At 33.0% G+C, this 13,989-nt stretch overlaps 1 protein-coding gene across 1 annotated transcript; it reads left to right on the forward strand.

Moving 5' to 3' along the window:
• The first annotated feature begins 1,966 nt into the window (after positions 1–1,966).
• Positions 1,967–5,389, forward strand: LOC108343479 (non-specific phospholipase C1). Its single transcript, XM_017581794.2, has 3 exons — positions 1,967–3,262; positions 4,321–4,497; positions 4,970–5,389. Exons 1-3 carry the CDS (start codon positions 2,182–2,184, stop codon positions 5,287–5,289), a joined length of 1,578 nt encoding a protein of 525 aa, XP_017437283.1. The 5' UTR covers positions 1,967–2,181; the 3' UTR covers positions 5,290–5,389.
• Positions 5,390–13,989: the final 8,600 nt, after the last annotated feature.

Here is a 13,989-nt window from a genome sequence, read left to right on the forward strand (position 1 = left end):
GATGGAGAAAATATTGATTATAAAAATGTGTTGCTAAATGAAAGATCACGTCCAACGTTATGGACATGGAAGATGAAGAATGATAAACTATCACAGTGTTAAAGTTTTCTTGAGGAACTTTTATTTAAAAAAATTAATTTATTTGAGGTTTTTTTTTAAGTTTTTATTATTATTTTTAAATCTAAGTTTTCTTTTTTGCTTTTTATGCAAAGGAAGAAGGAGAGCCATAGAGTGGAGGAGCTGGAAATATTGTTGGACATATATTTGCATTTTACTGAACTCTTTAAAATTAGAAAAAATATTTTTTTAATAATTTTTTGACAACTTATGTGATAATTTATATTGGTCTGTTTTAAATATATAAATCAATTAAATAAATAATGATATATATTCTATTTGAAAATAAAAAACGAACTAAACTGATCCACATTGCTACCTTCAACCTTTTACATTTATATTAAAATGTTGAGGTTAATGTATGATTTGAAAGAAAATTTTGTATTTTATTCAACAAGTCACCTCATGTCTAAATCCACCTCTTATAAATACACATCAATGGCCAATTGGTTGAAAGGGTTATTCATGTGCAAACAAACTTTCACAGTACTATAATACTAATACCAGTACCATATGACCAAACTATTCAAATTTGACTAATTCAAAATCAATAAATAAATAAAAGATATCACCATCTAACAAACTCTTTTTCATGTATATTTTAATGTTAATTGAAATTTATTCAAAATCATAAGATCCTAACACCTGAAATTTGTATTTGTATTTTATTTTTAATTGATAATAAAACGTGTGTTCAAAGGAGCGTTTTAGAATATTAGGAACATTTATTTTATAAAATAGGTTAGGAATGTTCTTCAAACACAAAAACTACTTCTACTAATACAATACAGTTTAATTTGAATATTCTATTCTGCTACTAATATGTAGCTTGTAACGAACTGTAAAAGTTAAGAAAACTATGAATGATACTGTATTTCAGTTTGTCTTATTTTATTTAAGAACTTAAAAATATTGAGATACTTATATATATATATATATATATATATATATATATATTTAGATTCATTACTTTCTTGTTGACTTATTTTAAAAAGATTTACTTAAAGGTCTAGGTTTAGGCTTCTAAAAAGGTCACGTATTAATTAGAATTAAGAAGTAGGGCGATATGACTTTATAAAACGTAATATAGTCTAAATTAAATTACCATTTTCAGTGCTTTGGAAATAATATTTATTTTAAATAATTAATTTGGTAATGAGATTTTTTAAAGAGATAATGATGTAAATTTGCAAGATTAAACTAAGATTTATTTTTCCGAAATTATGGAAATGTTAAATTTTGGTTGGTTGAACTATTCCTCTTATTTTACACATAGAAAAGGCGATTTTAACGTTACACAACAATATCACACATGATCAAATTATTTTTTACCAGAATTTTCAATTTATACATTTTGTTTACTTATTTCAAAGATTGGCTTACCTTATCAACTTAAAATCTGGAGTTGAATTAGGACCCTTTTTACCAAACCCTAACAGCACCAACGGTGACTCATTTTTCTTCTTCTTTTCCTTGGTGAAATTTGAGTATTTTTTTTTTCTACACCGTAATTCATTTCATTTTACAGATTATTCTACATCCAAACCATTATAAATTCAACAAAATTTTTTGAATTGAGAAAAAATATGAATTTTATTTCAAAATTATTAAAATGCATCATCCTCATTTTTTTTCTTTTGAATTTGAAGTAAGACTTCAGTAAAATATATATATTTTTGCACAAAACAACAAAACTACGTTTTCCAATAATGTATCGTTACGCAAGTTTTACAAACTGCCAGAGAATATCTCCTTTCACATTAGTCATATTTTTTTCTTATAAAAAAAATATAAAAATCAGCAAACAGATAGCATGTCATTCCGTTTTAAAAAAAGCTCCACAGTTTTGGGTGTTTCGTAGAAAAGCAAAAGACAAAGACAGGAACAAAAGATCCTTATTTTGAAGGCATATCCAAGGCAGTGTCGTCTTTTACTTTATTACCCCTCACTCACCTCTTAATTAAGTAACTTAACTGCATCTCCTTTATGACCTCGACTAAGCAACTTTAACTCATAACTACTATCACTTTTTCTTTCACTGTTTTCTAATTCCGCTCACCGGAGATGGCTCTCCGGCGAGTATCCCTGTCACTTTTCCTTCTCTTCCTCCTCATCTCCGTCAGCTTCGGAAAGAAGCACAAATTCTCCGGTCCGATAAAAACCGTGGTGGTGATAGTGATGGAGAACCGCTCCTTTGACCACGTCCTTGGGTGGCTCAAACCCTCGCGCCCCGACATCGACGGCCTCACCGGCACCGAATCGAACCCTCTCTCCGTTGAGGACGCCGCCTCCCCCTCCGTCACCGTCTCCGACGACGCCCTCTTCATCGACGTCGACCCCGGCCACTCGTTCCAAGCAATCCGCGAGCAAATCTTCGGATCGAACGACACAACCGCAAATCCGGCCCCTATGAACGGCTTCGCGCAGCAAGCGGAGTTCATCCTTCCCGGCATGGCCAAAACAGTCATGAGCGGCTTCAAACCCGAAACCCTCCCCGTCTACACCAAACTGGCCACCGATTTTGCCGTTTTTGACAAGTGGTTCGCTTCGGTTCCGGCCTCGACCCAACCGAACCGGTTCTACATCCACTCTGCCACCTCCCACGGCGCCATGAGCAACGTCAAGAAGAACCTCGTCCTCGGCTTCCCCCAGAAAACCATCTTCGACTCCCTCAACGAGAACGGCCTCACCTTCGGCATCTACTACCAGAACATTCCCGCCACACTCTTCTTCAAGAGCCTCCGCAAGATCAAGAACGCGGTGAAGTTCCACGACTACGCCCTCAAGTTCAAGAAGCATGCCCAGAAGGGGAATCTCCCGAACTATGTGGTGGTGGAACAGAGGTACTTCGACGTGGAGGTTTTGCCGGCCAACGACGACCATCCCTCGCATGACGTGGCGGAGGGGCAGATGTTTGTTAAGGAGGTGTATGAGATTTTGAGGAAGAGTCCTCAGTGGAAGGAGATGGCAGTGTTGATTACATATGATGAGCATGGAGGGTTTTACGATCATGTGGCTACGCCGGTGGAGGGCGTGCCTAACCCTGATGGGATCATTGGACCTCCACCCTATTACTTTGGGTTTGATAGGTTGGGGGTGAGGGTGCCCACTTTTCTTATCTCACCTTGGATCGAGAAGGGTACTGGTATGTGATCGAAAATTTTGAGCTTTTTCAAGTTTTGTTGCTTCATTCAGATTTGAAATGATTTGGGTTTTGCTTGAAAAACTGATTTTTTTTATAGTGATTTTCATGCAAACTTGAAAATTGCTTCTAAATCAGGTGTTTTAATGAACTTTCATGTCTGTAGTGTTCTTATCCAGAGGTTGTGGTGGTGAACAGACGGCAGATGTTTTTTCATCTGTTCTAGTGTGTTCAGGGAACAACTTATATTGAAGTTTTTGAGCTTTTGTGGTTGTATTGGATAATTTAGATGATTTGGGTTTTGTCTGATTTTAAAAAGCTGTTTTTTAAATTATATTTTGAATACTATTTCTAGAAGGAGTGTTTTAAAAATCCGAAAAACGGGACTAGGTAGATTGTTTTCGTCTTGTTTTCAGGGAACAAGTGTTAAGAAAATAGAGATATGATTGTGGGACAAAACTTTCAGATGTGGATCTGATTTATTCAAAACTAGATGAGATCTCAGACATTTTTTTAATATATAAAAGTTTGGAGAAGTATGGATGTGTTGAGACAAACAAATTTTAGAAAACAGTAATCATACAAGGTCTTGCACTTTTAATCAGTTCTGTTTTGGTTTTATGGATTCAGTTTGTTGAATGTGCTTTGGCTTTGTTGGGTTGCTAGGGTATTTTGACTTGGTGCTGAGTGTGTTTTTGTTGTTGGACTTGGAATTTCAGTGCAGTTTTTTATTGAGTACATGCCCGTGTTGATGTCATTTTGGGTCTTGACATGGAGTTAATTGGCCAGTTGGTGGGTACTGATATTGGAGTTTTGAGACAGTTTTATAAATATACTCACTTTTGCACTTGATGGAGTTATGTGTGTGTACCGTTATCAGTATTAGTTGGAAAAAAGTTTTGTAATACTTCAAACTGATGTACTGAATTATGCTCCTGTGTACTTGTGTAGTTTTGGTGTAATCTTTGTGTATACTGTAGTTCTCACTTCTCAGAAAATCTATGCTCGTAGGCTTGTGAGTTGTAAGATAGTAGCTTATTGCTTGAGGCCAAATTTTGCAGTGATTCATGAAGCAGAGGGTCCAACTCCATATTCTCAGTATGAGCATTCATCTATTCCCGCCACAGTGAAGAAGCTTTTCAATTTAAAATCCAATTTCTTGACAAAGAGAGATGCATGGGCTGGTACCTTTGAAAAGTACTTTCACATTCGTGACACTCCTCGAAACGATTGTCCAGGTTTGCATCTACTTCTTCGATTGTTACATTACATCTGATTCCAGCATTCTTGATACTTTGTTCTGGTAGCAACCAATGCCCTTTGAACTACTATGTGCTTTGGTGAATTCATTTGTAGTCTCTTGCATCCAAATTAAGCAACTTCCTAACCAGAAATGATTGTGTGAAAATTTGATCTATCACCAAAAGCTAACTTCACAATTTGGTGTTCTTTTGAGAAACTTGAATAGTGTTGGAAATTTCGTATGTCTTTCATGGTAACTGCATTGAGAAAAAGCTAGTAAGTTGCCACTTTTGTCTGTATGTAAACCAGATTTGGAAGTATATTGAAACACCAACCATGTGCATCCAAAATAGAGCACACAGAGCGTTTTATCTGTCATTTCGCATTAAGAACTGTTTGAGGCAAGTGATATGCTTATTTCATGCATTATTGTTTTTAACATTATTTCCATTATGGCTATTTATACAGAAACTCTTCCGGATATCAAGACACTAAGGGATCATGGACCAAGAGAAGACTCAAGTCTTTCAGAATTCCAAGTGGAAATGATCCAGCTTGCATCACAGCTGAATGGTGATTATGTACTGAACTCTTACCCAAACATTGGTAAAACCATGACTGTGAAAGAAGCAAACAGGTACGCAGAAGATGCAGTGAAGAGGTTCTTGGAAGCTGCAAAAGCTGCTCTTAAAGCTGGGGCTAATGAATCATCAATTGTCACAATGAGGCCTTCCCTCACAAGCAGAGTTGCAGTGGGAGATAACAAAAAACATGTAGAATCATACTGATTCTTTCACACACCACTGTAAATATAGTATATATTTAGCATATTCAATATAATGTGTAAGAAAAATAATATTCAAATTATTAGAAGTATTTTCAGTTCAAGAGCGATTAACCAGATAATTGATAATTTTAGTTCATCACGAACAGTAAGTCAGTTATTGATCACCAGTTGATTGTTCTTAATTGAAAAGAAACTTACCTAGAATAATTGAGTTTCCTGTAAATATTTTTAAATCTGTACCTCGTGTTTCATATAAGGAGGAATCCTAGCATTAATACTTTTTCTTTTTTTATATTCTTAATCTGTTACCAAAAATCTATTAGATGTTACAAATTTAAGTTTTTTTTTCGATATTTCATGATTTCTGTTTTCACTCCAATTTTTTAAAATGATTAATTTATCTTTTCTATTTTATAAAAATTATGAATTGGAGGTTTAATTTCTCTTAGATTGTTCGAAAGATTTTCAAATTGAAGAATCTAAAATAATAATTCAAGTTTCAATAATAAAATATGTAATCTCTCAGATTTTATAATTCATATTAAGAACTAAATAAACTTCAAAATGCACGATCTGTGAAAAATATCTCACTGAACCAAATTTTAATTATATAAAGAATTATATTTTAGACACTTTATAATAGGTATTAACTTTCCTTTTTGTTTTTTTTATTTCTTTGTAAAAGAATTTGTTTTTTTTATAAGTTTGTGTCTAAAAATTTAGTTTGATCCTCAATGTTTTTATTTTTTTATTATTTTAATAAATTATTTTATGTAATGACATGTAATTATTAAATTTTGAATGTTAATCCAAACGAAATGTCATAATTTATAATGATTCTTTATGATTATTTTTAAAGTTTCAAATTGAAAAATCTAACATAATTTTTAATTGTAATAAAAGAAATACATAAAGGTTTAAATAGTAATAAAAATATAAATTTTCTTTAAAAATAGTATAATTATTGAATATCAATATCTCGATCCGAACAAAAATCGAAGATCGATATTCTCAGAATTAGGACAAATCTCAATATTCAATATCATAAAAGCTTTATGTAAATTGGAAAACTTATGATAATTAAAAATTATAACCAAAGAAATATATATATATATATATATATATATATATATATATATATATATATATATATATATATATATATATATATATATATATATATATATATATATATATATATATATATATATATATATATATAACACTAAAGAAATTCATTTTTTTTACAAATGATTACCGAAGAACAATATCCTCACAAGTAGGACAAGTTTTGATATTCAGCCTCATGAAAAGCTTTATAAGTCTTTAACATATGATATATTTAATATGATTATTTTTGAAGTTTCAAATTGAAAAATCTAACATAATAAAAAATTGTAAGAGAAGAAATGTCAGAACCCTTAAAAATCTTGTGTAAGTGGAAGTCAAGTGTGTTAGTGAAAATCAGAAAGTGAAGGATATGTGTGAGCAGCTGAGTGGCCGATCGATTTTGACGGTTATGTAAAACTTAAACTTTCAATTTTCGTGCCACTTTCTCTACATGCACCCTTCATCTTCAACCTTCTGAACCTTTCATTTTCTCCTCTTTCTCTCTACAATCTTCTTCTTCTCTTTACAAAATCTTACCCTTTTCTTCTTCCAATCTTCAATCAGACCATGTCTAGGTCTCCCTGGTGCCAAAAGTTTCACTTTGCACCGATCAAGTTGCTGGTTTGAGCTGGTAAGTTCATTCCTCTCTCAGCACTGTTGTTTTTTGTCACATGCAAACCGAGTTTCTGGTTGTATGAGTTTGCCATCTCATTATGATCACACTTCTGGTCTTTTGTTTGGTTTAGTTTCATAAATCGTGACCGTAGGAGTGTAAGATTTCTGGTGGTGAATTATCTTATACAAATTGTGAGCGTTCGGCTAAGCTTAAGAGGTAAGGGAAGCTTATATAATTTGATTATGATTCTTGTTGTGAATGGTTGTATGTTGGTTTGATTATTTGATAAATATGAAGTATTGGTGCTAATGTATGTTGTTTATATGAGTGAATGATTTATAATTGAGGTAGACTGGGTTGAGATAGAGTTTGATTTTCAATCTGCAACTTTCTGCATAATCCTGTGTTTGACACCAAGAGTCATTATTGACCGTTTGGTTTTCCTTTGAGCGTTCGGTCTAAACTGAATTCTTTTGTAGAGAATTTAGTTAATGATTGATCGATTTTATATTATTATATATGTAAATGATCGTTCGGTCTACATATAGTTTCTCCTTTGTACTTTTCAAATCAGCTTAGTTAAGATATTAAAAAATACCTAAATTCTTAAATTCTTAAATATTATATTTATCTTTTGTTGAAAATAAGTCATATGTAATTGAAATTAGAATATATTCCTTCATTGTATAATCTGAGTAGTGCTTGGTCATAAACCTAGCTCTTGGTCACAAACCAAGCGCTCGGTCTCAGTAGTATTAGGATTTGAAATAAGTGCTCGATTATACAATATATTCCTTAATATATCTGCTTTGAGTATTAAGAGTGTTCGGCCCTAGTTTGTAGTGTTCGGTTTAAACTCTTAGGTCTCTGATAAAAACTTTCCTTATCATTCAGTCAGGTTTAAGTAGATGTATTCTATAGTATTCCACCTATTTCTTGGGTTGTGTCTAGTAAAGATCTTTGGGTCAAAGTTGTTGTGTATCCCGTAGTCTTTTCTTCTTCTTATTATTATTATAAGTGTTAGGCTTATGACGAGTCTTGTCTTTCCTGGACCGTTCAGTCCTATTTGGTGGATAAGTGAAAGACCGCTCGGTCTTACACTAAGTGTTTGGTTAGATTAGTTTAAGAAGTATTTCTCTTGTTCGGTCTTGCTTCTAAGATGGAATATTGTTTCCTTAATTCAATTTGAATGTATTGATAATGAAGTATGATGACTTTAAAGTATGATATGATTTGAATGATATGGATATGAAAGGATATTCTAGGGAGGAATATCTCAGGATTTGTTTTGGATTGGTAAAGTATGAATGTGGTCATGCTAAGGTGGCGTTTATCCTGATATTCTATGATTACTCATTCTCAAGTAGAGAGGAGTAAATCATGTCTGAGAATGACAGGAGGTCCTAGTCCATAAGGTTAAGATGGGCGATATAAGAACGGACTAACCTCGGGTGGCAGCTGTTGAGGACATCCCAGCTACTACATCACCCGGGTGCAAAACGTCGTACCTACACAGAATTCATACAGTTCGGTCAGTCAGAGTCAAGTGGTCGTTCATTGCATGCATTAATGTATGATTGGTGGATTGATTTAATTATGGAATTATATCAGTTTGATGTGAATTATATGTGTATTGAATTAATTAAATTACATAAGCTTACCCTATTTCTTGTCTTGTCTGTTTTGTCCTTCTTGTTGTTGTTTTCTGTTGCAATGATCATCCTGTGGATGTGAGCAGAAGGAGAGGAGTTGCTGGAAGAGGCTCTTGAAAAAGTGGAGGTTAAGGCCGAACCATAGAACCGTTCGGTAGTTATAGTTACTTCGTTTTGTATATCCGTTCGGTTTAAGATGGTTTTGTTGGAACCGTTCGATCAAGTATTTAGCTTTATAAAGTTTAATTTCTGTGGTATTTTGTAAGGTCGTTCAACCATAAGTGTACCCTTCCTTTTTGAACTGAACTGTAATATTGTTAATATGTGAGTATTCTATGATATGGTTTTATACTGTATTTTTGGGATGTTACATTTAATGATATCATAACAGCTTTGTTCCTTAGAAATAATGTAGGTTATGCGTATACTATGCTTTTTCTGTGTACTCAATGTTCGATTAATTAGTGTATCTAACTTTTTGGATTAAACTGATGGTTCTTTTTCTCTGTTAATCAGAGAAGATGGCTCATAGACCTCCTCCTCCTATATCTGTCGATCGGAATCCATCTGACAACACCAGGTTGTTGGAATCAGTGATAGAGGCTTTACAGCAACAGAACGCTGCCTTAGTCCAACAGAATACAGTGGTGTTACAAAATTTGGAGGCTACTAGAGCAAATTCAGAGGCAACCCAAAGGCAATTCATGGGAGCTAGTGTATTCTACACGTCCAAATAAATATCAACCTACTAAGTCGACATATACCAAACTGACACATGTTCGACCAAGTCGAGATTATGCTAACAAAACTACTAGTTATAATAATTCACAATTAAGCTAAGGAGGAAAGAGTTAACTCAAGATTAATAGGTAATTGGGTCACATGGCCCAAGCTCGTTCAGGTAAAGGCCCATGAACAATAGTGTAAATAACACATTCTACTAGGTACATTAATTATGTTCATTAATGACCATGTTTATTACTCGTGGATGCAATTGATTGACTTTTAGAGTATTTTCTACAAACACAATCCCTACTTGGCTAGGAAAGGACGATTACTTCTGAAGTTGGAAGCTTGGAGTGCTAGTTGGAGTCTTTACAAGATATATCTGACCTTGTAAGAACAATATATAATAATAGTAACTGTAATACTCCAAATTTTCACGTGTCTACATTTATAACTGCATGGACAACCCTACTTCAAATAGGTACTTTAAAAAAATGTCATTACTTTATTAAAATAAATAAATAAAAATAAGCAATATCTTACATAAAAGAATTATTGATAAAATGATAAAATAAATGAAGAAATTAAACTCTAAGACTTTTGCTTATTATTCCTTAGGTTTAATTGCTTTCTTTGTCCCTAGTTTGGATGCAGTGTGTCAAGTTCGTTCACTCTTTTAAAAAAGTTTCAATTTCGTTCAAACGTGGTTTAAAAGTGTCAATTTTGTCCAAACGTAGTAAAATTTGCTTCAATCAAGTCCCTTCCGTTAAATCCACAGAAACGACGTTAATTTTTTTTCTCTCTTCTCTGCTATTTGTGCAACGCGTCAGTCTTTGTCAGTGCTATTAATGTCCTTTTGTGTTTGGATTATGTTCACAATACCCATATATGTTTTTACTTATTCTTTGGTTGGTACAACAATCAATTATATTAATAATTAGTTTTATAATAAGTTATAGTTTTATATACTTTATTACTAAATCTGATAACAAATATGTCATAAGTTCTCATTTTTTCTGTTTTCGTCTATGTTTTATTTTTATTTATTAAATTTATTTAAATATTACTGAGGTTTTACAAATTCTATTTGTATTTAACTTTATTATAATATTTTTATTAATTTAATATTCTTTTGAAACTGGGTGTTAAACAAAAAAACATATATTTTGGTTAGACAAGATCCTATGCTACCTTCAAACCAGCAAAAAAAATTCCATTTAAACTAGTTCCTTCACGAATTCTTTCTAAAAAATTCTTTCTACTAACACGAATTCTTTCTAAAAATATGACAAAGTGAAAAAGAATTACAACATTTGCACTAATTACAAAATTAATAAACATGAAAACTACATAAAATTCTACATAAAATTCGGGTACAAATATTTTGCAAAATTCTACCTAAAAACGGGTACAAATATTTTTTAAAATTAAATTACTTTATGCATAAATTTCTAAGCTTAATGTTTTTAAAATTGATATAAATTAATTTAAGATGAAAAATTATAGTTTATTCAAAAGATCTTTTAAGGTCAGTGTGAATTAAATTATATCCTGAGATTAATTTTAAACAATCGTAAAAACAAATTTTACAATGTTGATTGAATGAACTACCTTCAAAATATTTTTTAAAATAATTATTACAAATTTTCACATTCTTTTAAGAATACGTGCTTATCCTGCATTATAATTCTTTTTATTAGATAATAAAAAGCAACTTTCTGCCAGCAATAACAATTAAATCATAAAATAAAACATCCACCATTAAAAATGATTACAAGTCGCACAAAGGACAATGGATACTGCAAACACTGACAAAAGGCTGTATTGTATAGAAAAGCAAAGGAGAGAGAAAGAAAAAGTTAACATCATTTTTGTCTATTTAACGGAAGGGATTTAATTGACGCAAATTTTACTATGTTTGGACGAAATTAACACTTTTAAACTAAGTTTGGACATAATTGAAACTTTTTTAAAAGGGTGGACGAACTTGACACACTACAGCTAAATCGGGAACAAAGAAAGCAATTAAACCTATTCCTTAAACTTGTCCAACTTTTATTCTTCATGGTTGTGCATCTTCACTTGAATTATCCACTACATATATAAAACTACAATCATCACATATAAAAACCACTACAAAACTAATATAAACAAGAATCAAAACCTCAGTTTTATATATATATATATATATATATATATATATATATATATATATATATATATATATATATATATATATATATATATATATAACAAATGAATATATAAGAATGTCAAGATTATAAACTTACAAGATCTCCTATGTAATATAAATCTTTAACTAAACAAAAATAACTCCTAAAGCTAAGGTTACATACTCTTACACTATGAACCTTTCCTACATGACAAATGACACAATAATTCTCAGAGTTTACAGAAAAAATAAAAGAACTGATACACCTTTAGTGCATATATTATAGAGAAAACTGAAATCAGATGTTTCTTATAGCTCTTTCTCTCATCCTTACAAGTTTGCAACTTTAATTTTTCTCAATGTTTTGCTCTCTAAAAATGCTCAAACAATGTTTTTATCCAACAAATGAAAATTCTTGTAATGTTTTTCGTGTCTAAAAGAGAAACCAAACACATATATATAACAAAAACACAATAGTATCAATTTTAATCAATTAAATAAATAACTTAATTAATTAAAACAAAGAGGTTTGCATCCTGATTTACATTTTCAATAGTTTTAACAATCAGTTAATAACCTTTCAATACAGATTTTAGTAACACATTATTTTTAACCGAGTTTATCAATTTATTAATCATAACAGTAACATTTAAATATTATTTAAACGAATTAACCAGGTTTTGATGGCTCCCCTGTTAACATTTTTAATCATATAAAAACTTTTAAATTTTAATTTATTAATTAATATTTATATTTAGATAACTTAAAATAATTATTATATTTAAATGTTATATTATTAATTAATAATTAAGTCTTAATTTGTAAGATTTAATAGTTTATTTGATAGTTAATAGTCTTTTAATTTTTTTATATTTTAACTTTTAATTTAATCGGATAAAAGTTTTAATTACTTTTTCGTCATAATAAAATTGAAACTATAGATGTTTCTTAGCTCTTTCTCTCATCCTTACAAGCTTACAACTTTGATTTTTCTCAATTGATGTTTTGCTCTCCATACTCTTAAAATGCTTAAAGAATGTTCTTGCCCAACAAATGAAAACTCTTATAATGTTTTTGGTGTTTAGAAAAAAAACCAAACATATATATATATGTTTCGGATGTGTCGGACCGTGCGGTTCTGAACCTTCCAGCTCTTCCTACGATCTGATCCCAGCGACGGATCTTCCTCCCAGGCCTCGACTTTCCTCTTGATCCGGAGGGGTGGAGACCTACAAAAGATTCTCCGATGCCAAAGTCAGTTTCAGAGCAATGGCTTTACTTAAGAGACAGTAATAAATGTGCATGCAATCTAACTCTCTTACCACTCACCGCGAACCTGTATTTATAGTTTTCGCTATGGGCTTGGGCTTAGTGAAAAGTTAATCACAGCCCAATCAGCCCAATAGCTTCTGATTTCAATCATGGCCCAATCAGCCCAATAGCTCTTAACTTCTACTTACCTCTGAACCAGGTTAGTTTACTTGAGCCATAATGATTAATGAATTGGCCGGTCAGTGGAATATGGGCGTTCGTCTTTCCTGTGGACGACTTGAGGCACTGAATTGGGCGGACGATCCTCTTTGTGGTCGCCCGGCCTTTCGTTGGGCGGACGATCCCTTATGCGGATGTCCGGCACTTCGTCGGGTGGACGATCCTTACGCGAACGTCCGGCATTTCGTTGGGCGGACGATCCCTTAAGCGGTCGCCCGGCCTTTAGTGGGGCGGCGATCCCTTATGTGGTCGCCCGGCATTTCGTTGGGCGGACGATCCCTTATGTGGTCGCCCGGCACTTCGTGATATCTATTATTCTGTAGAACACCTTTTGTGAGCATGAAGAGTGCGACGCTATCTCGTGGTGATGGGATTCTTTGTGAGTTCTTCAGTTTCTCTTAGGTTTGTGGTCGGCATTTGGGCGGCCAAGACTTGGGCGGTCGAGCATTTGTCTGGGGCGGATGTGACGTGGGCGTCCTTTGGGCGGCCCCGGTCGCCTCAGGGGCGTCCTCTGTACGATCTGATCCCAGCGACGGATCTTCCTCCCAGGCCTCGACTTTCCTCTTGATCCGGAGGGGTGGAGACCTACAAAAGATTCTCCGATGCCAAAGTCAGTTTCAGAGCAATGGCTTTACTTAAGAGACAGTAATAAATGTGCATGCAATCTAACTCTCTTACCACTCACCGCGAACCTGTATTTATAGTTTTCGCTATGGGCTTGGGCTTAGTGAAAAGTTAATCACAGCCCAATCAGCCCAATAGCTTCTGATTTCAATCATGGCCCAATCAGCCCAATAGCTCTTAACTTCTACTTACCTCTGAACCAGGTTAGTTTACTTGAGCCATAATGATTAATGAATTGGCCGGTCAGTGGAATATGGGCGTTCGTCTTTCCTGTGGACGACTTGAGGCACTGAATTGGGCGGACGATCC

Source organism: Vigna angularis, chromosome 6 (assembly GCF_016808095.1).
Source record: "Vigna angularis cultivar LongXiaoDou No.4 chromosome 6, ASM1680809v1, whole genome shotgun sequence".
Taxonomy (NCBI): domain Eukaryota; kingdom Viridiplantae; phylum Streptophyta; class Magnoliopsida; order Fabales; family Fabaceae; genus Vigna; species Vigna angularis.